The sequence below is a fragment of the Rhinoderma darwinii genome, chromosome 4, assembly GCF_050947455.1.
Source record: "Rhinoderma darwinii isolate aRhiDar2 chromosome 4, aRhiDar2.hap1, whole genome shotgun sequence".
Taxonomy (NCBI): Eukaryota; Metazoa; Chordata; class Amphibia; order Anura; family Rhinodermatidae; genus Rhinoderma; species Rhinoderma darwinii.
The window spans coordinates 83,003,166-83,025,853 of record NC_134690.1 but is presented as its reverse complement, the minus strand read 5'-3'; the positions used below and the strand labels follow the sequence as shown (position 1 = coordinate 83,025,853).

The 22,688-nt window shown below is 42.1% G+C and overlaps 2 protein-coding genes across 2 annotated transcripts in view; one reads left to right on the top strand and one right to left on the bottom strand.

The window, feature by feature from the left end:
• The first annotated feature begins 531 nt into the window (after positions 1-531).
• On the top strand, positions 532-12,786 carry MRPS22 (mitochondrial ribosomal protein S22). Its single transcript, XM_075863935.1, has 8 exons — positions 532-850; positions 2,627-2,787; positions 3,205-3,369; positions 3,465-3,608; positions 3,688-3,771; positions 3,843-3,988; positions 5,237-5,339; positions 12,560-12,786. The coding sequence occupies exons 1-8, from the start codon at positions 685-687 to the stop codon at positions 12,644-12,646; spliced, it is 1,056 nt and encodes a 351-aa protein (XP_075720050.1). The 5' UTR covers positions 532-684; the 3' UTR covers positions 12,647-12,786.
• Positions 12,787-14,687: 1,901 nt separating this feature from the next.
• Positions 14,688-22,688, bottom strand: part of COPB2 (coat protein complex I subunit beta 2) — a 28,725-nt gene continuing 20,724 nt past the window's right edge. The window contains exons 12-22 of the mRNA XM_075861284.1: positions 20,499-20,605; positions 20,156-20,299; positions 18,794-18,924; positions 17,805-18,012; positions 17,578-17,688; positions 16,863-17,077; positions 16,649-16,741; positions 16,231-16,411; positions 16,050-16,118; positions 15,137-15,268; positions 14,688-15,006 (exon numbers count right to left, since the gene is read on the bottom strand). Of these exons, the coding sequence (XP_075717399.1) occupies positions 14,914-15,006; positions 15,137-15,268; positions 16,050-16,118; positions 16,231-16,411; positions 16,649-16,741; positions 16,863-17,077; positions 17,578-17,688; positions 17,805-18,012; positions 18,794-18,924; positions 20,156-20,299; positions 20,499-20,605 (1,484 nt within the window). The 3' untranslated portion in view covers positions 14,688-14,913. The remainder of the gene's footprint in view (positions 15,007-15,136; positions 15,269-16,049; positions 16,119-16,230; positions 16,412-16,648; positions 16,742-16,862; positions 17,078-17,577; positions 17,689-17,804; positions 18,013-18,793; positions 18,925-20,155; positions 20,300-20,498; positions 20,606-22,688) is intronic.

The following is a 22,688-nucleotide window of genomic DNA, read 5'->3' as shown; positions in this document are numbered from 1 at the left end:
GGTGCAACTTGTAACTTTTGGCCTTTTTACACCACTCTTGCTCTTTTGCGGAAAGGGGTGTGGCTTCTGAGGAGGCCAAAGTAGTCCAAATGTATTATAATTTATCCTGGAAAACTGGTGTAAATTATAGTGGAAATCTACGCTAGCTCCAGGCTAGTGCAGAGGCTTGTGATGGTGATTTGCGCCATATTTATTAAAAGTAGCATGCCTTTGACAGATAATATGGCTGACAGGAAGTAGCTTCTTAGCTTTTAATAGTAAATCTTCCCCATTATGTACTCTTGGCAAAACTTTTAAGGTAGTACCGTAGTAATAGTAGTAACCTGACAGAAGAGGACGAGTCACTAAGATATTTACTAGCTCTCACTACTATGAAGGGCATAGTCTGAATGAAGCCTTATAGCGTTGACCGATACTATGAGGCGTGGCTAATTATTTGAGGGCGGGGCTTACGCCTTAAAAAAAAACAATCTGACATCTACTTACTCCCTGTAGTCGGTTCTTAAAACTAGGCAAGCATGATTGAAATAGGTCAAGCAATGATGGCCGCCACATGAAACCATATACATCGATGGATTTCCAAGAGTAACAGAAAATTTATTTTGGAAATACAAACTACAAGGGCGCTACTCAGAACCTCATTCCTACACACCCACTATCAGCGAACCTAGTGTTCAACTGCGCATGCGCGGAGGCATCCTTTCTACGGTGGACTACAGCTCCCGAAGCTCCTTGCGGCAGAGAGCTGCAGGCGGATGTGTCAGTGTAGACATGGCTGCCCGCATTGCATGGCTTGTACGGAGGATTCGCCCGCAGAGGGTAACCGGTCACCGTAGCTTGTGTGCTGGAGGTGAGGTGATGGGTGTAGCTGTGGATAATACTCCTTGTACTGTGCCAGGCTGGGAGATGTGCCATGATGATGGGTAAAGTGGTGACTCCAGATGCCTTAACTCCTAAGTCATCACCCCTATAACCTCAGTTTTATTGCCCCGGCTTATCTTAATGATGTATCACCTCATGTACTAATTGTCTTTGTGTAACATCTAAATGTTGTGCTTTTTTCTAAGTCATTCATTTGTAAACTGCCTGAAGAAGGGGCCTCTGTGCTCTGAAAGCTTGCATATAGAACTTTTATGGTTAGCCAATAAAGGTATCATACCTATTATACTTTTGTCTTTTTTGACACAAAAGTATTTAACATTTCATGATGATTTATCCAAATGTGTTATAAAACGTTTCATTATAGAGTCACGCCACGCAGATTTTGTCATTTGCAGTTTTATTCTTCTGCCCATTAGGTTAGATCTATAAGGGGTTGTCTGAGATCCCACCATAAACCTGATCCGTATAGAAGCGCTTTATAATAGACTTACCTATGTCATCTACGTAGCTGTGATGTCACTGCGTCCTAGTTACGCCAGAGCGTGGATAATTGAAGAAGCATTTTAATGGTTAATATATTACAATATTTTAGTTTAATGCATTAGTGGTCACACAGACCACGTTAGAGTCGATACACGGCGGTCATGTCACTAGGTCCGTGATTGCAGGAAGTGATGTCACATTGGACGACCGGATAACCCTCCGAGTTGTACGAAACCGTAAGGGTATGTTCACACGCAGAGTTTTCAGTTGTATTTCAGGGCTTTTTCGCCTCGAAATACGCCTGAAAAATGGTAGGTGAACGCCTACAAGCATCTGCCCGTTGTAAACCGTGGGGAAAACGGCGTTTAGTTCAGACAGGGCTTTTTTTTTTTGTGCCGCCGTTTTAAAAATCGGCGTGTAAAAAAAAAAAAAAAGCATATAATTTCTTCAGCTATTTTTCATAGTGTCAATAAAAAAACGCTCCAAAAACGCCTCATAAAACGTTTTCAGCTACAAAAATGGCTTAATATCAGAGGCCGTTTTCCCTTCAAAACCGCTCTGTTATTTTCAGCCGTTTTTGATTTTGCGTGAGAACCTACCCTTAGGGTAGGTTCACACAGAGTTTTTTTGCAGGCAGGAAATCTGCCTCAAAATTCCATTTGGTAAATTGAGGCAGTTTGTTCTGCCTGCACTACGTTTTTTGATGCGTTTTTTTCGCCCGCGGCTATTGAGCGCCGATGGGCAAAAATGCTGCGAAATTCACTTTCTCTGCCTCCCATTGATGTTAATGGGAGGTCCGAGACGAAAACGCTCGAAGATAGGGCATGTCGCTTCTTTTTCCCGCGAGACGGTTTTTACACTCGCGGGAAAAAAAATGCCTCAGCCTCCCATTGAAATCAATAGGAGGCATTTTGGCTGTTTTTTGGCGGTTTCCGCATCAAAAAAACTTGTAAATAAACTCTGTGTGAACATACCAACCCTTATACTGCACCAAAGAGGTTTATGGGGCCATACTGTCCAAAATATACCGAGTTTTTCGTGTCGGCTTGATACGCGAGTAGTACGGAGACCCTCTGGTTGCAGTACAGGCTCCGCGCGGCGTCTGGATGTTGCCACTGGGGTGTGTTTTTGCAGGGCCATTGTGATGAGCTTCAGGAATTGGTACAATGATGTGACCTTAACTGGAGATTCAATTAACTTGGGATTCGACAAATGATCTGGTTAGATGTATTCATTTCTATTTGTTTCACTTGTGTTCTAGGTCCCAGCTCTTCCTCCGAACCTGCCGGCTTCACCGATCCAGATGTGCAGAGTGTGCTGAAGAAGGTGACGGGTCTGAACCTGGAGAAAGTATTCCAGCCCGTCAAACAGGAATCCAAGCCTCCAACCTACAAGCTAATGACACAGCAGCAGTATGAAGAGGTAACGGGGGCGTCGCAGCCCTATAGAGGGTCCACCATGGAACGGGTGCCACTGCCGCGCTTACTTCCACTTGGTGTGACATGATCCCTGTCTATCCGCAGACTCTCCAGCCGCGTGCACATAATGCAGATTTACTGACGACCTGCACACATTTAGATGTAGGAAGAAAAAGTGTATAGCCCTCGAGGGCAGCGGGCTCTATAGTGGGTGGATGTAATGCTCACAAGTTTAAAGGGGGTTTCTGGCTTTATGTAAATAAAAGTTAGCGTATGTTCACACATGGCGGATATGCCATCTCCATGTGCCTGTGTTCAACTTTATTTTATACAGATTTTTTAATTTTATTTAACTTTTTAAACTATATTGTACTGGCATATACCTAAGTTTTCCATGTAATGTGATAATGTTCCTCTGCAGTCCCTCCAGAAAGCAGTTGCGGTTGCTCAGCAGTACCTGGAGATGCCACCTATGCCCAGTGAGCGTGAGCCAATAGATGAAACGCTGGCTGTGGACCAGATCCTTGATGGCACAGATACCGCTAAATTTGTGTTCACAGATATAACCTACAGCACCCCGCACCGCGTGAGTATATTCTTCAGCCTCAGCTGTGAACACCATCTCGGCCACTAGTATTTGGATATTTGGAGGGCACTGAATGTCCTATTTTCTGTTCTCAGGAAAGGTTTATTGTAGTAAGGGAGCCAAATGGTGTCCTGAGGAAAGCCACATGGGAGGAGAGGGACCGAATGATCCAGGTATATTTCCCCCGTCAAGGTCGCAGACTGGTCCCACCACTGGTCTTTAGAAAGGAAAACATGCAGGTAAAGATGTCGGGACGTGACCTCAATGATCTCTGCCCGGTGTTACAATTGGCCGATAATTTCACATTTGTCTCTTCAGCTTTTGTTTCAGCAGGACCGACATGAGGAGTTTCTGAACCGCTGCCTTGTCCAGTTTGAACCGGACTCTGCAGACTACATCGGGGTAGGTCCTCCGGGCTATAGCCTTTAGGGACTGTTATGTCTGCACCATCTTCCATCTTCTTTTTAATACAGATCAGAAACCAAACTTTCGAGGACATTGACCGACAAGGAAAGTACGACTTATTGCGATCCACACGACACTTTGGCGGTATGGTGTGGCACCTGTGTTCTCAAAAGAAAATTGATGGGCTGCTTGTAGATATGCTTCAGAGAAACTTGTAAGTGTGTACATTATTTATCTTAAATACCAATGATGAGACGGGTGTACTCCAAAAAGTGACATCTACATCAGTCCAGTAGAGAGTTGAACCAGCGGTTCCCCTGAACTGGTAATGCTGATCAGAGAACTGCGGTCAGTCCGGGGTTTCCTATTGCTGCACCCCCAAACTGTCCAATTTATTAGAATGGACGAAACCGCTTTCATGACCTGAACCAGATGTCTGTAGACAGAGGGCGATTACAGCGCCCCCTACTAGAGCTCTTTGGGTGAAATATAGATGCACCTGTCTTACTCCAATTTCACACGGGAGGGAAATACTGCGTGTGGATAAGATTTAATCATGAGAATAAATCTCATCCACATGTTGCGGAACATTTCTCATTCGGAAAGGAGAGCATGCTCCTTCTGTTGATGTTCACAGCGGATTTAACCCGTTTCAATGTAGAAGGTAAAATAGGCTGCGAGTCCGCACCAAAATTCCCACGTAACAAATGCAGATTTTGCTGCAGAAAAGTCCACATCAAATCTGCCCTGTACGTGGGTACTTCAAAGCGGTGTATGATCACAGCCTATATCTAATATATCGCAAGGAATAGCCACTAAGGTCATGTACAGATGTGGTGCATTTGTCTTTGTACCGAAAATTTGTAACAATTTATAGTACAATACATGTCGATGGGGCTTTCAAAACTGCGTGGATTCTAGGGCATGCTGTGAATTTTCGAAAATTCAAAGCATGCCCATAAAGTAGCAGAATTGTCACAGATTTTCTTTGCGGATTTCACCTTTTGCAATACAAACCTTTTGCAGTCCACCTTCTGCACTGTGGTAGACAAGTGACTATACAAGGCACCGGATCCAATGCAGTTACGTCGGATGTGTGCTACCCCAAGATGGCTCAGGAGCCCAGTCCGTGCCATGCGCGGCGGGTGCCGCTTGTTTATCAGAATATGGCGGCACACAGCAATTTGTTTCTTAACAAATAGTTTTTTTTCTTTGTAAAAGTAGTAAATTTTGAAAATAACTATAAATTTGGTAACGCCATAATCGTATAGACCTGCAGAGTAAAATGAAAAGGTCTTTTTTACTGCACAGGGAACGCTAAATACATCTAAATTTAATTTCGCCAAATACATCTCTTATACAGAATGTACAGTAAAGCCAATCGTAGTTCACCTGTCATCACACGTCTGTTATCTTATGTCACTTTATAGCGTGGTGAAGTCCCTTTGTCGTCTTGTTCTAGATTAGATGATGCAGAAAGTGTGGTGCGACTATATCACGTGGTGCATCCAGACACAGCGTGCGCCAAAGAGTCCCAAGGAGCCGACGGCAGAGAACTTATTAAGGTATTACATATTACTTGCTTACCTAATGTGTCATACAGCTAGTTTTAGTAATCATAACTTTAAAGAGTTTGTGTGAGATTAGGAAAAGGGGTACTGCTCGGCTGACAAGTCCTGGAGCAGAGACACCTGGGATAATACATGGAGTCCTGACACACTATTACGGACTGGGAGAGTTACCTTCTCCTGGTGCAGTCAGAGCTGTGATCTCGGTCTCGCTACTAGGCTAACAGGTCCTGCAGTGGCGAAATCTGAGACAACACACCATCTCTGACACACATAACCACGGACTAGGACACTTACCTCCTCCTGGTGCAGCACGTCACAGCTGCTTGTCTAACACAGACTGCAGCTACAATCCTATGGTTATGTGAACCTACGAACTAAGTTCTAATCATAACAAGAAGTGTTTTTTGGAGTACTCCGTACTTTTTCCCACTGATAATGAATAGCCACATAATGACTTTCTCAATCAATGGGATTTGAAACATAAAAATAATTGTAATAAATGAAACAATATTCAAATAAACATAAGGGTTTGTTTGTGCATTAAATAAAAGAAGGGACATTGCACAACAACTTCCTTTTCCTATAGCAATCGGTATCAATTAAAATAATTGAAAGCGACTTTGATCTTTCTTTATCCACTTTTCCTCCTCCCCCCCCCCCACACCCACAGTTTTTACGATTTAATAAGGTGGTGCACTCCAGAGCAAGAACGATCATCATCATTTTTTAAATAAAATTAAAATAAAGAAATATATAAAGATAGGAGGTTCTCCTTTCACACTTTTCCTTCTTAGGGGCTAAGCCACCATCGACGGCCTGCTACATGATAATGGTCGGCGATGGTTTCTATGGCAACTGGAGGCCTAACAATGACCTCCGACTATGCCATGTACGGAAGCCTAGTGGGTCCTGACAAAGTCAAGACTCACTATGCTTGCTGTCAGTGAGTAGCTGACCGCTCTAATACACTGCACTACGCATGTAGTGCAGTGTATTAGAATTGTGATCAGGGCCTCCTGCCCTCAAGTCCCCTAGTGGGACAAAGTAAAAAGTAAAAAAAAAGTTGTATAAAAAAAAGATAAAAGTAAAAATCCCCCTTTTCCCTTATCAGTCATTTATTATTAAAATAAAGTATACAAAATTGGCATCGCCGCGTCCGTTACAGCCTGAGCTACAAAACTTTTTTGTTATTTATCCCACGCGGTGAATGCCATAATAGAAAATCCTAATAAACCATACCAGAATCAAAATTTTTTGGTCACTTCACCTCCCAAAAAATGGAATAAAAAGAGATCAGAAAGTCGCATGTACCTAAACATGGTGCTGATCGAAACGACAGTTGGTTACGCAAAAAAACAAGTTCTCGCACCGCTTTCTTGATGGAAAAATATAAAAGTTATGACTTAGAACATAATATAAAAAGTATTTTTGTGAAAACACAGTAAGACACAAAAAAAAAACTATAAACATCTGGTATCGCCCCGCAGAATAAAGTGCATATGTCATTTATAGCGCACGGTGAGCGCTGTAAAAAAAATACAAAACAATAGTAGAATTGCTGTTTTAGTCACCACGCCACTCAAAAATAGAATAAATGCTCATCAAGAAGTCGCATGCACCACAAGAAAACTACAATGAATTCTTCAAGGTGTTTAGTTTCCAAAATGGGGTCACTTTGAAGGGGTTTCCCCTGTACTGGTACCTCAGAAGCTCTGCAAATGCGACATGGCGTCCAGAAACCAATCCAGCAAAATCTACATGCCAAATAGCGCTCCTTCCCTTCTGAGCTCTGCCGTTTGTCCAACCAGCAGTTTATGACCACATATGGGGTATTGCCGTAATCGGGAGAAATTGCTTTACAAATGTTGGGGTGCTTTTTCTCCTTTATTCCTTGTCAAAATTAAAAATGTGTACCTTTTATCTGAAAAATTTGATTTTCAATTGCACAGCCTAATTCCACAAAATGCAGCAAAAAACCTGTGGGGTCTAAATGCCCACTATACCCATCAATAAGTTCCTTGAGGGGTGTAGTTTGCCAAATAGGGTCACTTTTGGGGGGGGTTTCCACAGTTTTGGGACCACAAGACCTCTTCGAACCGGACATGGTGCCTAAAAAAAAAAAAAAAAAAAAGAGGCCTCAAAATCCTCCTTTGCTTCGGAGGCCGGGGCTTCAGTCCATTAGCACGCTAGGGCCACATGTGGGATATTTCTCAAAACTGCAGAATATGGGCATTAAGGCCTCATGCACACGACCGTAGCCATGTGCACGGCCGTGATTTTTGGGTCGGACGGCCGCAGATTGTCACCCACGAGCCGCCCGCAAATCACGGGCCGTGCACATAACCGCATGCATTCATTTAGATGAGCCTCGACCGCAAGATACGGCCGTAATAAGGCTATGTTCACACAGAGTATTTTGATGCGGAAACCGCGTTGCAAAACTCGGCAGAAACGGCCCGAAAATGCCTCCCATTGATTTCAATGGGAGGCGTCGGCGTCTTTTTCCCGCGAGCAGTAAAACTGCCTCGTGGGAAAAAGTAGTGACATGCCCGATCTTTGGGCGTTTCCGCCTCTGACCGGCCATTGATTTAAATCGGAGGCAGAGAAAGCATATTTTGCGGTGTTTTATGCCCGCGGCGCTCAATGGCCGCGGGCGAAAAAGGCTGCGAAAAACTCAGCGAAAATCGGTGTGCAGGGAGAGGAAAATCTGCCTCAAACTTCCAAACTGAATTTTGAGGCAGATATTCCTCCTGCAAAATACTCTGTGTGAACATAGCCTAAGACACGTCCGATCTTTTTGCGGTCCAGTCTCTGCGGCAACGCACGGACCGTGCATGGGCCTATAGAAATGAATGGGGTCTCAATTCACCCGTGGATTTTTTGGGGAATTGCGGCCACGAAAGCACATTTGTGTGCATAGAGCCTAAGTATTGGGTTGCGTTTCTCTGGTAAAACCTTCTGTTTTACAGAAATTTTTTTAATAAAAAGGATTTTCTGACAAAAAAAAGAAATTTGTAAATTTCACCTCCACTTTGCTTTAAATTCCCGTGAAACACCTAAAGGGTTAATAAACTTTCCAAATGCTGTTTTGAATACTTTGAGGGGTCTAGTTTCTAAAATGGGGTGTTTTAAGGGGGTTGGGTACTTTAAAAAAAAAATGGCTTTTGAAATTGTATTCAAAATATGAGAAATTGCTGTTTATGTTCTAAGCCTTGTAACGTCCTAGAAAAATAAAAGAATGTTCAAAAAATGATGCCAACATAAAGTAGACATATGGGAAATGTGAACTAGTAACTATTTTGGATGGTATAACCGTCTGTCTTACAAGCAGATGTATTTAAATTAAAAAAAATGCAGTTTATTAACCCCTTAACGACCAAGGACGAAAATGAACGTCATGGTCGGCTGCTAGTTCCCGCACCAGGACGTTCATTTTCGTCCGCATTTCAAACTGTCACTCTGTGTAAACACAGAGTGACAGACCCGCGCTGACAGTTGTCCCCGACAGCTGAGACATCAGTCTTGCCGGACAGTGGACCATCGCCGCTGATTTCGGCAGTTAAACCCTTAAGTGCGGCGACGGATTGCCGTCGCCGCATTTAAGTGGTTTGAAGCACATCAGCAGCCCCCACGAAGTGATCGTGGGGGCTACCGATGCTTGTCACGGCAATCGGAGGTCAGATAATGACCACCGGGTTGCCATGCACGGAAGCCTCGGAGGAACAGCCTCCGGCCGTTCCTCCTCTGCTTCCTGTCAGTGTGACAGTCACGTCACAATGACAGTTAGAGTACATTACACTACGTGTGTAATGTATTCCAGCAGCGATCAAAGCTGCAAGACTAAGTGTCCCCTAGTGGGACAAGTTAAAAAAGTAATAAAAATGTTTTAAAAAAAGTGTAAAAATAAAAGTTATAAGTTCTATAAACACTAAATGCTTTTTTTCCTATAATAAGACTTTTATTATAGAAAAAAAATGAACATGTTAAAAAAGTACACATATTTTGTATCACCGCGTTCGTAACGAACCCAACTATAAAACTATAATGTTATTTTTCCCGCACGATGAACACCCCAAAAAAAAATAAAAAACTACGACAGAATCGCAATTTTTTGGGTCACCACCGCTCCCTAAATAAAGAATAAAAAGTGATCAAAAAGTCGCATGTACCCGAAAATAGTAGCAATAAAAACTTCTATCCGTCCCGCAAAAAACAAGCCCTTACACAGCTTTTTTGACTAAAAAAATTATGGCTCTCAGGATTGCAAAAAAATTGAATAAAAAGTGATCAAAAAAAAAATCGCATGTACCTCAAAATGGTACCAATGAAAACTACAGATTGTCCTGCAACAAATAAGCCTTCACACCACTCTATTGATGGAAAAATAAAAAAGTTATGGCTCTTGGAAAGCGGGGAGTGAAAATCTAAAATATGAAAGCAAAAAATGGATCAGTCCTGAAAGGGTTAATTCATTTCTAATGAAAAAACGTATGACAACATGTTGGCTATTTCCGTACTCGGGAGAAATTGCTTTATAAAAAAATGGTTGTTTTTTTCCTCCTTTTATCCCTTGTGAAAATGAGAAAATGCAACATTTTAGTGGAAAAAATGTTGATATTAATTTTCGCGCCCTAATTCCAGTAAACTCTGCAAAAGACCCGTGGGGTCTAAATGCTCACTATACCCCTAGAAAAATTCCTTGAAGGTTTTTCCAAAATGAGGTCACTTTTGGGGGGGTTTCCACTGTTTTGGTCCCTCCAGTGCATTGCAAATGCAACATGGCACCGAAAACCATTCCAGCAAAATCATAAATCCAAATGGCGCTCCTTCCCTTCTGAGCCCTGCTGTGGGTCCAAACAGCAGTTTATTACCACATATGGGGTATTGTCGTAATCGGGAGACATTGCTTTACAAATGTTGGGGTGCATTTTCTTCGTTATTCCTTGTAAATAATAAAAATTTCTATGTTGTTTCAGAAAAAAAGTACATTTTAATTCTTACAGACTAATTTCAATATATTTAGCGAAAAACCTGTGTGGTCAAAATGCTACCTATACCCCTAGATAAATACCTTAAGGCCTCATGCACACGACCGTGTTTTTGCGTCCGCAATTCCCCCGAAAATCCACGGGAGAATTGCGGCCCCATTCTTTTCTATGGGGCCGTGCACACGACCATAGTTTTTGCGGTCCGTGCACGGCCCGGGAGCCCGGACCGCAGAAAGTACGGCCATGTCTTATTACGGTCCGGAGTTGCGGTCCGGGCTCATTGAAAACAATGGCCGCGGCCATGTGCATGTGCGGGCGGCTTGCGGCTGACAGTCCGCTGACAGTCCGCAGCCGGCCGACCCGAAAATCACGGCCGTGCACACGGCTACGGTCGGGCTACGGTCGTGTGCATGAGGCCTAAGGGGTCTAGTTTTCGAAATGGGGTCGTTTATGGGGAGTTTCTATCATTCTGGCAGCTCAAAGCTTCTCCAAATGTACATTGGGGCCTAAAACATTTTCAAGCAAAATATGAGTCCTGAAAGCCTCCGGGTGTTCCCTTCCTTTGGGGCCCTGCTGTGTGTCCAAACAACGCATTAGGGCCACAATGTGGGTATTTTTGAAAACAGGAGAAAGAGGGTGATAGATTTTGGGGTGTGTTTCTTCATTTTCATGGTCGCTTTACAAAGAAATCGGTCTTCAAACAAATACTTTTATGAAAAAAGTGAAATTATTTTTTTCACCTGATATGCATTAAATTTAGCAAAGAACTGTGGGGTCAAAATAATTACTATACCCCTAAATAAATACCTTAAGGGGTCTAGTTTTCTAAATGGGGTCGTTTATGGGGAGTTTCTATCGTTCTGGCAGCTCAAAGCCTCTCCAAATGTACAGTGGGGCCCTAAAAGATTTTCAAGCAAAATATGAGTCCTGAAAGCCTCCGGGTGCTCCCTTCCTTTTGGGTCCTGCCGTGTGTCCAGGCAGCGCATTAGGGCCACAATGTTGGTATTTTTGAAAACAGGAGAGAGAGGGTGATAGATTTTGTGGTGTGTTTCTTCATTCTCATGGTCGCTTTACAAAGAAATTGGTCTTCAAACTGATACTTTTATGAAAAAAAGTGAACTTATTTTTTTTTTCACCTGCTATGTATTAAATTTAGCAAAAAACTGTGGGGTCAAAATACTTACTATACCCTTAGGTAAATACCTTAAGGGGTCTAGTTTTCTAAATGGGGTCATTTGTGGGGGTTTCCACCATTCTGACACCTATGAGCCTCTGAAAACCTGGCTTGGTGCAGGAAAACAAAATGTACTTCAAAATTTATAAAATTATTATTCAATTTGTAAGTCCTCTAAATTGCTGAAAATGTATTTTATTTTTTCAAAAGTGCTGCCAAAATGGAGTAAAGAGATAGAAATATATATTTAATTAAAAAAATTGTACAGTATGTCTGTACATATGTGACATATTGCAGTTAAAAATAGGGGAAAATGGTAATTTTTACAAAATTTCTTCCATTTTTCTATTTTTTAATTAATTTCCGCAAATCGTATCAGTCTACTTTTACCACTAAAATAAAGTACAACATGTGACGAAAAAACAATGTCAGAATTACTTGGATATTCAAAACTTTCACAGAGTTATTCTCTGATAAAGTCAGACATACCAGATTTGACAAATCTGGCTTGGTCATTAAGGTACAAACATGCCCGGTCATTAAGGGGTTACATTTTCTCTAAATGTTGCTATTTTTCACAAACACTGAATATATCGACCAAATTTTACCACTAACATAAAGCCCAATGTCTCACGAGAAAACATCCCATCTGACTATAGGACTGCAGTCTAGCCATGGCTCAGTGATTAGGGCTGGGTTCACACACAGTTTACTTGCATTTTCAGTGGCATTTTTGTACGTGTTTTTTTCCCCCCCTGAAACCGCTGCAGCCTGGTGTTACTGTAAAGTCTGTGGTAAAATATAAGCCTGACACAGTATGCTCTGGGTAAAGCGTTATTCCCCATAGGCTTCTCAATAGAACTTCAGAATGCCAGGGAAAAAGCAGGTACAAAATGACACTTAATAAAAATGCCACCAAAAAACACTTGTTTTGATGTAGTTTAAGACACCAGATAAAAACTCAGCGCTGCCGTCATACGGCATTCGTGTATAACCTCAATCACATACTCCGTTCTAGTCAGGATCATCTCTAACTTTACATTGTTTTGCAGCTGTTTGTAAAAATGGAGGCTCAGAAGCCAGGATACCTAGAACTAGCTCTTCAAGTCTACCCAGAATCGGTGGCTGCATCATCCTGACAGCACCCCCTGGAGGACACTGGAAGTACTTCTCTGTGCAACACTAATGGACTCTGGAGCCTTTTCCTAGAACTGTATAATAATAAAACTTGTCACTCATTTCTACATAAATATTCATTAAAACACAGTCTATGACTTCCTTCCTGATTGTATTTATCACTTAAAATATGCAACATTTCTGCAGCGTGTGAACATAGCCTCACAGCCAGTGTATAAATGGGTAATAATTACTTAGACATCTTTTCATTAGTGAATGAACAGACTGGAAACTCTAGTTTGTAGAAAGCCATACTTGTACTTGTTGCGCAGAAGTTGCATTTCTCATACATTAAATTGTGCAGAAAATCCAAAGATAACCACATTAAAATCCACATGGAGAGTTTTTTTCGATTTAAAGAGGGCATTTTGTACATACCTTTTTCTCAGGGGTCACAAGTGGCACCATCTGCTCTGAGTGACGGCTCTAGCGGCCATTGAGCGGTGTGCGCGGTGCTGGAGCACTTGCACGCAGCAGACGGGGAGTTAAACATATTCTCGGACATGCAACTTGCATTAACGAGACAAAAGGTACGTTTAAAATGCTCTCCCCTTTAACGGTTTGTCAGCAGTTTTAGCCCTAAACTGCTGACAGGTTCCATTAAAAGTGAGGTTTTCAATGGAGCCAAGACCCTCCTCCCTCAGCAAGTTAAAGGAGGTATCCAAGCTTATAAATACAGTAAAGTACATATATTTGACTCAATGGTTACCAGCTGATGCCATCACCGCTCAGAAGTAGGGATGCATCAAAACTTTGATACAGTTTCAAGGCCGTGCACCCTCAAACGGTTTGATACCGTTATTTCATGTATTTCGATACTAAGCTGTGCGGCCACACAGCTTAGTATAGTAATACGTGAATGTATGAGAGCAGGGCTGCGGGTGTGTAATACAGCCATCGCCCCGCTCCTAAGAAGTGCGCGCGTGGTCAGCACTAATGAGAGCCGGTACTGTAGCCAGAACATGGCAGGCACACTGCAAAACTCGGTATTAAAGTCCAAATTCTGATATCGTGACATCCCTACTCAGTAGCTATTTTCCATTATGTTGCCAGCTCTGTAGAATTGTAGTTTTGCTGTGGGCAGGTTTACCATGTAAAGGACTACAGTTCCCATGATTCCTCTCCCCTTTCACAGACATTGCCTCTATCACAAGGTCACATGCACACTACCGTAATTATCTGCAATTATGGACCGTAATTTTGGGTCAAAATACGAATTTATTAATTTCTATGGACCACAGACACCTTCCCATATATTTACGGGAGGGTGTCCGGGCCATAGAAAGCATGCGTAAAAAATAGGACATGTCCTATTTTTTTAATTTTACGGACCGTGCCTCCATACTTTGATGGGAGCACAACCCGCAAACAGGTGACTGTCCGCGGCCGGCCGTGCCTGTAATCAAGGGATGTTTATACGGCTATAGCGGTGTGCAGGGGTGCTGTAATTACGTACTGTCTGATACTGAGACACCGCTCTGCTGCTAGACTCTGCACTATCTGCTGCCCAGCATGTGAAACACGACTCTGGAGGAAGGGAGGGAAGCAGAGATAGGAGGCATGTGACGATGTCCTGTTCTACAAGGAGAAGCGAGAGAGAGAATTATGTGTTCAGTTTACAGAACGTCACACAAGCACGGTCACGTGACTGCATGCGAGACATTTCCGTGACGAATATTACTACATGTAAACCACCTGAACAATTTTTGAAGACCACATAACTCCTTTAAGGCTTAACTAGGACAAAAGTATGGTGTCCAGAACAAACGCCATTTTTCTCAGTCCCTCAACACCGGAGACCAATGTTGTTAGTAATTCCTAACAGGCATTTACGGTGTAGTTCCGGTTGTCTACCAGTAGAAACACCTCACCAGGTGTATCAAATAACATAGCACTTACCTATTAGTCATTTTTATTTTTGCAAAATTGGATTAAAAAATACAAAACACTTGACTGCGACGTGAACACCCCCCGGCAAGTGAGATCATGAATAGAAGACAAAAGTCAGCAATAACCTTTATTCAGTTAATGCACCAAAATCAAAGGTTTCCGTTTAGACAAAATGGAGTAGAGAGAAGAGCTAATGAGAAGGAAATGTACAAGGAAGGCCCTGCTCCTACACCGATGTCTGGATCTGTAGGATCATCGTGTGCTCCAAGTGCAGTTTGGCCAAAAAAAACCAACTGGAAAAGGCCGTTTGGTCACTTAAATTAAAATTCTGATGTTTCCTTTAGTCAGAGAGCTCATCATCTAAATTTATGTCTGTTGTATCAATGTCATCTAATTCCATGTTGTCCAGATCATCTTCTAAGTCAAGGAAAGCCTGGGAAAAACACAAGAAACAAAATCACAACCAAACGCCCAATGTTTATATTCTTAAAATGAGGGAATCCTGGCTGTGCAGTCCAGCGTCACACTACAGGCTGCCACAAACAGCAGCTCCTATCACTTACCTTCTCTTCTGTGCTTTTGGAAGGGAGCGGCTCTGGCTCTGGGACGGGGCTGGGTGATTTTGGTTCTGGTACTGTAGGTGCGGGTGCTGCTGGTGGCGGAGGTGTTACTTCTCTTTCATTTTCTTCTTCTTCCTACAGTAAGTAAAAACATATCACTTAGGCATCGTGCACACAATGTTTTATGGTCCGTAAAGTGGAAACAAAGGATCCTAGTGGCTTCCGTTTTTGTTTTTTGCTGACCCACACACTAGAAGGGGTGAGACAGACCGCAAATAGAGACACGTTCTATAATTTAGCATAACAGATCCGCAAAAAAAAACGGATGTGTGTAAAACCCTATAGAAATGATGTTCAGTATGCGATCCGCAAAAGAATGACCGGATAGGACACTGAAGAAAACAATGGATGCGTGCGTTAGTCCTTACTGCGAATCATTATCTAGCAGTGCGCCGGCAGTTCACACCCAATCGAGACATCTGCAGTCAGTACAGTTTGCACACACCCTATGCTTTTCATGGCATTGGCCCCGGCAAATTCGAGTGTCTTGAAAAATGAAGATTAGATTAAGAGACTCACAGGAGGCAGCTAAAAACATTTAATGCTTTGTTCACATCTGCGTTGGGGTCCGGTTCTGACGTACCGTCAGAACGGGACCCTGAACAGACCCAAACGGACACAGTTTCCATCACCATTGATTTCACATCACTCGGCTTTCCCAGACCTGAACGACAAATCTGCTCAGGTGTACAGCAATACAAGAACGACGAAAGACTCTTATAGTTACTGGTCTTTTAATGTCCTGCTCTTTATAATGTTTAAGAAAATCTAGGGATTATTTAATGAACGTTTAACATGCTTGACCGGATACAGTGCGGAATTATTGGGTATTTACAGGAGTGATTACAGAACTCACCGTTGTGGTGACTTCTTCAGACAGTTCAAATCCCTTTGCTTCTTCCAAAACATTTCTATCTTCATTCGGCTGCACAAATGTAAAATATTTTTCCGCTTTTACTACGTTCGCATCAATTTAAGAAGTCAGCTAGCGGTGATATCAGCTCTAAAGAAATGACAAGCAATGTACAGCTACTTACAGTGACATGGCGATATTGGTTGCCTGGGCGGAGATCGCTGTCCTTCTGCTTCAAATACTGCTCTCCTACAAAGGCTTCTTTTAAACCAGGAAACAAATTCTCATACTCGGTGGGGTCAGCCAAGGAATCGGCAGCCTTTTGGTTGATTTTGGATAGACTTTCCTTCCACAGCTTCACCACCCTAGTAACACAAATTTGAGTTAAAACCATCACCGATCACAAGCGACAATTTGTATACTAGACCCTCACACAGTAAAGAGAGATCCTGGCAAGCTACAAGTTTTAGGACAAATGTTTGATTTTGATATATAATTATTTAAAGCCGATTTATGCTACCACACAGCCGGACGGAATGAAATAAGAATATTTATACCATCGGTTCAATCCAAATCCCATTAAAACAAGTCAGTACAATTACCTGGACACTTGGCTGGGCAGGTAAGTTCGTGCCAAGAAGGCCGCCTCGGGCAGACGGCCGGTGGAAATCAGAAGTTCCAGGCAAGTGTCAATTCTGAAAATGAAAAGTAAAGCAACGATTCTGAAAATCGAGTTCATTGGAAGACAAGTTATCCAACAGAAGACGTCATGCACTCAGGGAAGATCTTATAGTAGGGGGACAGAGACACACTTACTTCCCCAATAAAAAGTAGCTCAAGAAAGCCACATTGTTCTTCCCGTCTCTCTCAGACCCTTCTGCCAGCTTGTTCACCATGGAGGAATTTCCTGAAGACGTAGCTAATAGTAAAAGGCCTCCATAGTCCTGAGCATTGTGCAGACACTCCTGGGCCAGGCTAAACTGGCATTTGCTGATGGCCAATTCAGCCAATTGCTTCCACTTCTGTTCAGACTACAAGATTAATAAAGAAAATAAAATTATTATTATTAGCATTATTTACACTGCAAAAGTTATTAAAAATAGAATTGGAAACATCTACCATAAAAAGGTGGCTTACAGGGGACGTCCCATTAGGGAAAATCCTGTCCATAGACCCTATAAGGAAGGGGGGGGGGGGTCCTATTAGCCAGAGCAGATAGTTGCTAACAAAGAGTGGCTCTCACTGTGGAACATTCAGCTTCCTCCAGCAATAGCAGCAGATTGCCAGAAGTTTCAGATGCCAATCCTGCAGCAATCAGCGATCACCGTGGGTCATAATGTATAGATGGGACTACTCCTTTTCATTTTCAGAGTGCTTTTTAACGTCACGCTAATAAGACTTTGCTGTAAATTAAGAACTTGACACAAAGTGGCGGATAATGTAGTATGACGTGAGGAGGCGGCACATGATGTAGAGGTGAGAATCAAGTTACTACATATACTACCAGATCAGACAATGGAAAGCACATTACCTCGGCTTCTACGGCCAGCTGATGTGCAATTTTGAGTTCTCCCAGCTGCAATGCCAGCTCAAAGCGATGCTCCGAATCTGTAGACACAGCCAACGCTTGTTGTTTGAAGCCCTGCAAAATAATGAGCGAAGGACCAACAAATTCAACCCGTCGTCACATTTCCTTCCCATGAATTCCAGCCTGACAATCACATACAAGTCACAACATTACAAATGTAACGTCCTTACCTGCTTCTCCAGAAAGTGGGCAACTCGCGTCCTCTGCTCTTTGGGGATGGTTGGAATAACTTTGTCTGCCATGCTGAAATCTCTCCTCATCACCGCGGTCTGATACTCCAGAACGGACACCAGCAGAGCGTAGCTGACAATGTTCAGCTCTTTGTCCCCCAGGTACAGCCGATTATCTTTAGGTATATATCCCAGCAAGTACATGGTTCTACAGAGGGCAAAAAAAAAACAAGACGGTGGGCACAGGTAAGTCAGCAGCAGGAGCTGCACATCTAGTGATCTGGAAGGCCAACTGATGAGCAAAGTAGCCACCTGACCAAACACATAAGACAAGGAGCCAAACAGTTCAGATATTTGACTTATTACACCAGTTGTAGCTGGAAGATGTATAGAAGACTGGTAGAGTCTAAAAGAAGATGATGAAATAAACAATCATAGGCACATTAGTTTTACTGAAGAACTTGCAACAGCACGAAGATCAATGTTCTGTCGTGTCCACATCATGTTTGTAAAGTACGCTTAGTGCCCACGCTGGGAAAGCTCCACGCTAAGCGTATCCATAGAGCTTGATTAGCGCGACACAGGCCAAAAGAGTGTCCTTTTTGAACCGTTGGGCCAATGTACAATGGTATAGCGCAATAAAAAAATAGAAAATGTTAACTGTATACAATAAGAAAAAAAAGTATACCGCGCAGTGTACATTTATTTTTATAATGGGAGGCTATGGGCAACGTTCCCACAGTTTTTCTATACAGAGGGATATGTCGCAGTCTTCAGTTGGAGGTATACGTCGGCAGATCCCCCGTATATATTCCTCTGACATAGGCTATAAACGTGGACAAAGCCTTAGATTTATTGTTGTGAATGTCCAAAGGATAAATAATGGCTTCTTATCTCCACACAGCAATGACTTGGTCCCTACAAGTACCGTAATGCTATTCTGTAAAGTATTGTCACAACAATGTACAATGACATGAATTATCACTCACCTGTCCAAGTGTGCAATGGTGACAATCTCTCCACCTACATAGTAATTGAGTCTATTCACTGTACTGGTGTAGATGAAGCAGTCTCCAACCCACAGACCTGTTTTCACAATCTCCTGAATTTCCCCGAGCACCTGAGAAGAAAGTGTGGTGATTAAAGGATCATTATTAATATTGGTTTTCAATAAGCAAAGAGACAAATTTTATGAGGATCTGTCACTAGTTTATTAATTCCCTATCTCCTAACTAATCTAATAGGCGCTGTGATGCTGATAACTACAGTGTCTTTTTTTTCCAAAAACATTTATTATTTGCAAAGTTATGAGCATTTTTCTAAATATAATAATGTGGCTCTAACAGCCAAATGGGAAGTAACGCTTTATTTTCTCTCCAGGCGGTGTAATGTTTTCTGTATGATGCTGTCCAATCAGATTCACACAGCTTCTCCTCTTCCCAGCCCAGCAACAGTGTGATCATATAGTATACAGCTTCCATTCCTGAGTGTTTTCAACTGGTGATATCTCCGGTTGTGTCACAGCTAGAACTGCGATCCTGGTGTCATATGACAGATTAGAATCTCATCTCTCATATGCCACCAGTGTGTTCTAGGTGGACCACAGCCAGAGATATGGCTATTCGAAGTGATCCCCCTTTCCTCCAGCCTTTGTCTCTCACACTGTGTGAAGCACCTACATGTGGATAGGACAGGGTCAGAGGCTGTGAGGAGGCTCCACCTCCGGAGAATCGCTGATGTTGACACTTGTCTAGTATAGGCTCATTTGCATATTTGGAAAAAAGCTCATAACTTTTAAAATAATAAACTTTTTGGGACACAATTTTCACTACCATTATCAGTGTGACGGCTCCTATTAGATTAGCTATGAGATTGGACATTACTAAACTATTGACAGATCGTCTCAAACATGATCTGTGAAGCGGTCAGTTTTACTATAGGACTGAGGGTTCTATAAATTAGAATAGTAAATCCACTGAACAAAAACACAATATGGTATAAATGACGGTACAAAACTAAACTGAATGAGAAATCTCGAGGTCTGTCTTTTGGATCAGCAGCCTCTACAAGAATTCCCTATCTAAAGGTGGATAATGGGGGTAACGTGACCCTCTCCTATCTGCTAGCATGTCTGCCCGATGTGCTGGTCGTCTAAAGGGTTGACAGGAAACGGACCCTCAGAGATATATACAAATACTGGAGGTTGTCAGCTCTCGGTCACAATTTAATTTTTAGTAAAAAAAAAAAAAAAGAAGGAAACTAGAGAAACTCTAGAACAGTTATGGGCACCACTGGGCTCTAGGATTATCATGGGATTTGTTACTAATAGAAAACTTATAAACTCTGCTTACCTCAAAAGCATCTTCTATGCCATCATCAGAAACCCCTTCATGAGTCTCCTGAGCAGTGGCCACTTTCTCGGAGAGGTATTTTAGGATAAAGAAAGAGTCCTCTGTAGCGATGCACACCAGCTCTCCGGAGTCCGACCAGAAAATCTGCCAAACAATAAGAATGGTTGAAGGATATAGATAGAGGAGCACAATGGGGGGGGGGGGGGGGGGGTATCAAACTTTCTATGCCAGTTATTTGGGTAGAAAAAGTCTCAAAGAACTCAAAGAGTGAAGAATTCTAAATTACACTGGCGTCAATTATAGCGGAAATGCAGCTGTTCTAGGCGCACATTCAAAAACTCACATGTTTAGGCTGAATTTCTATCCTCCGAATAAGCTCCGTGTTCTCCCAGTCATAGAAGGCCAAACCGTTAACAGACCGCACGCCGAGAAGATATCCTCCATAGATACCTGAAATTAAAATGGGACGTTTTATGAACAATACTATAGAAATAATCGGTTTTTAACCAAATAGACTGGTTCCTGCCATTGTAGATGATCAAGCATTGGCGTCTTGGTAAAACCCCCTAGTTTTACCTCATTTGTCATTTCCATAACCCGTGGCAGTGAAATCTGTTTTTTTTATTTTCAATAAACAATCCAAATAAATAAAAAAAATCTTGAGATATTCATTTTTACAGCTGCAGCTCACTTGTCAGCTTTGCTGTAAAAACTAGGACAGGGTCAACAGAGAGTGGGGCATTTAAAGGGGTTGCCCGAGATTTGGTTGTGTTGGGTATTGCAGTTCAGCCCCATGCACTTCAATGGAGCGAGGCTGCAATTCCAGACACGGCCCATATTTGTTTCATTCCTGGACAACTTTTTCATTTTTCCGTTATATAGCTGTATAAGGACTTGTTTTTTGCGGGACAAGCTGTTGTATTTTTGTATAGCACCATTCTGGGGTACATATCATTTTAGTATCTTTTTTTATGAAGGTGGGTAGAAAAAAAAATGGCATTAAATTTACACCGCTTACCGTGTGGTAGAAATGCTATAACAACTTTATTCAGCGGGTCGTTACGATTGCGGTGATACCAAATGTATATTTTTTACTACTTTTACTCTTTTAAACTTTATTTTCAAAAATATTTGAATTTGTGTAGTCATATCTTAAGAGCCAAAACTTTTTTTATTTTTATTTTGACGTAGCTGTATCAGGGCTTTTTTTTTTGCGGGACGACTTGTAGTTTTTATTGGTACCATTTTGGAGTAAATGCTTTACAGCATTCACCGTGCGGGTTAAATAATGTAATTGTTCTATAGTTGGGGTCATTACGGACACGGCGATACAAAATGCTTTATTATGAAAAAAAAAACGTTACACGTATTTGGTAAGGGGAAAAAAATGGGGTTTTTCATTATTTATCTTTTTTAACTTGGGAATTTTATTAAAGGGAAGGTGTCACGGAAAAATTTTTTTTTATATGTTTTGGATTTTAGTATGTTATTAAAATACATTTTATTTATTTGTGCGTTTGTGTTTTACTTTTTTCTGACTTTTACTTCACTATGGGGGCTGTCATTTTTTTTTTCATCTCTGTGTCAATTAATGGCACATACATCCCCATAGAGAATGCGAACAGGGGCCGTTCCATTCACTATAGCGTATGCCGTCTGCGTGGGAACGGCACATGCGCCGCTCCTACACAGTCCAAATGGAAGGTCTTCGGCAGTGCGACATCCGGCGCCATTTTCATGTGGACCGGAAGCCGCGGCCGGGCAGTAAGATGACTACTTCCGGTCACGGCTACCGTCCATATGTTCCAAAGCAAGGACTAGGAGCGGAGGCAACAGGAGCAGGTAAGTCATGTTTGTGTATATTCGTGTTATAACCACTGTATATAATCCTCCTACACTGTGCATTCGCTCAAAAAATGGCGACAGTGTAGGAGGTTTGAACATTCAACCCCCTACTTTCTCCTGGCACTAGCCAGGATAAAGGAGGGGGGATTGTTTGAGCACACTAGAGCGAGTGTGTCTTCTCCAATTTTGCAGCATAAAGCAATGAGGTTGCTCTACCACACGCCAATGCTGCAATTTTGGGAATTGCTCCCTCTAGTGACCAGCACATGGAAACGTTAGAAATTAGAATCTAATTTATAATATTTCCTGACTTGTGAAAAAATAAAAAAATATATAGCAATGTGTAATCATTTATATACTAAATGTTTAACTAAAAAAAAAAATAAACATTTTTCTAGCGGCACATTCCCTTTAATTATAAACTTTATTAAACTTTTTGATCACTTCTATAATACACTGCAAGACAGAAGTATTATTGACTATCAGTGCAAAACTGACAGGCATCTGTTAGGCCATGCCTCTGGCTCGAGCTCGTCTGCTCTCAGCCGTCAGTTACCTCCGGTACATGAGAGCAGGGAGCTTTTACTGCTCCCATAGGCGCGGATATATTCTTAAGCAGCGCCGTAAAAAGGCTACTTTATCAGAATAAAGGCTGTTAGTGACCGCTGTGAAAACACCTATAGGCGGT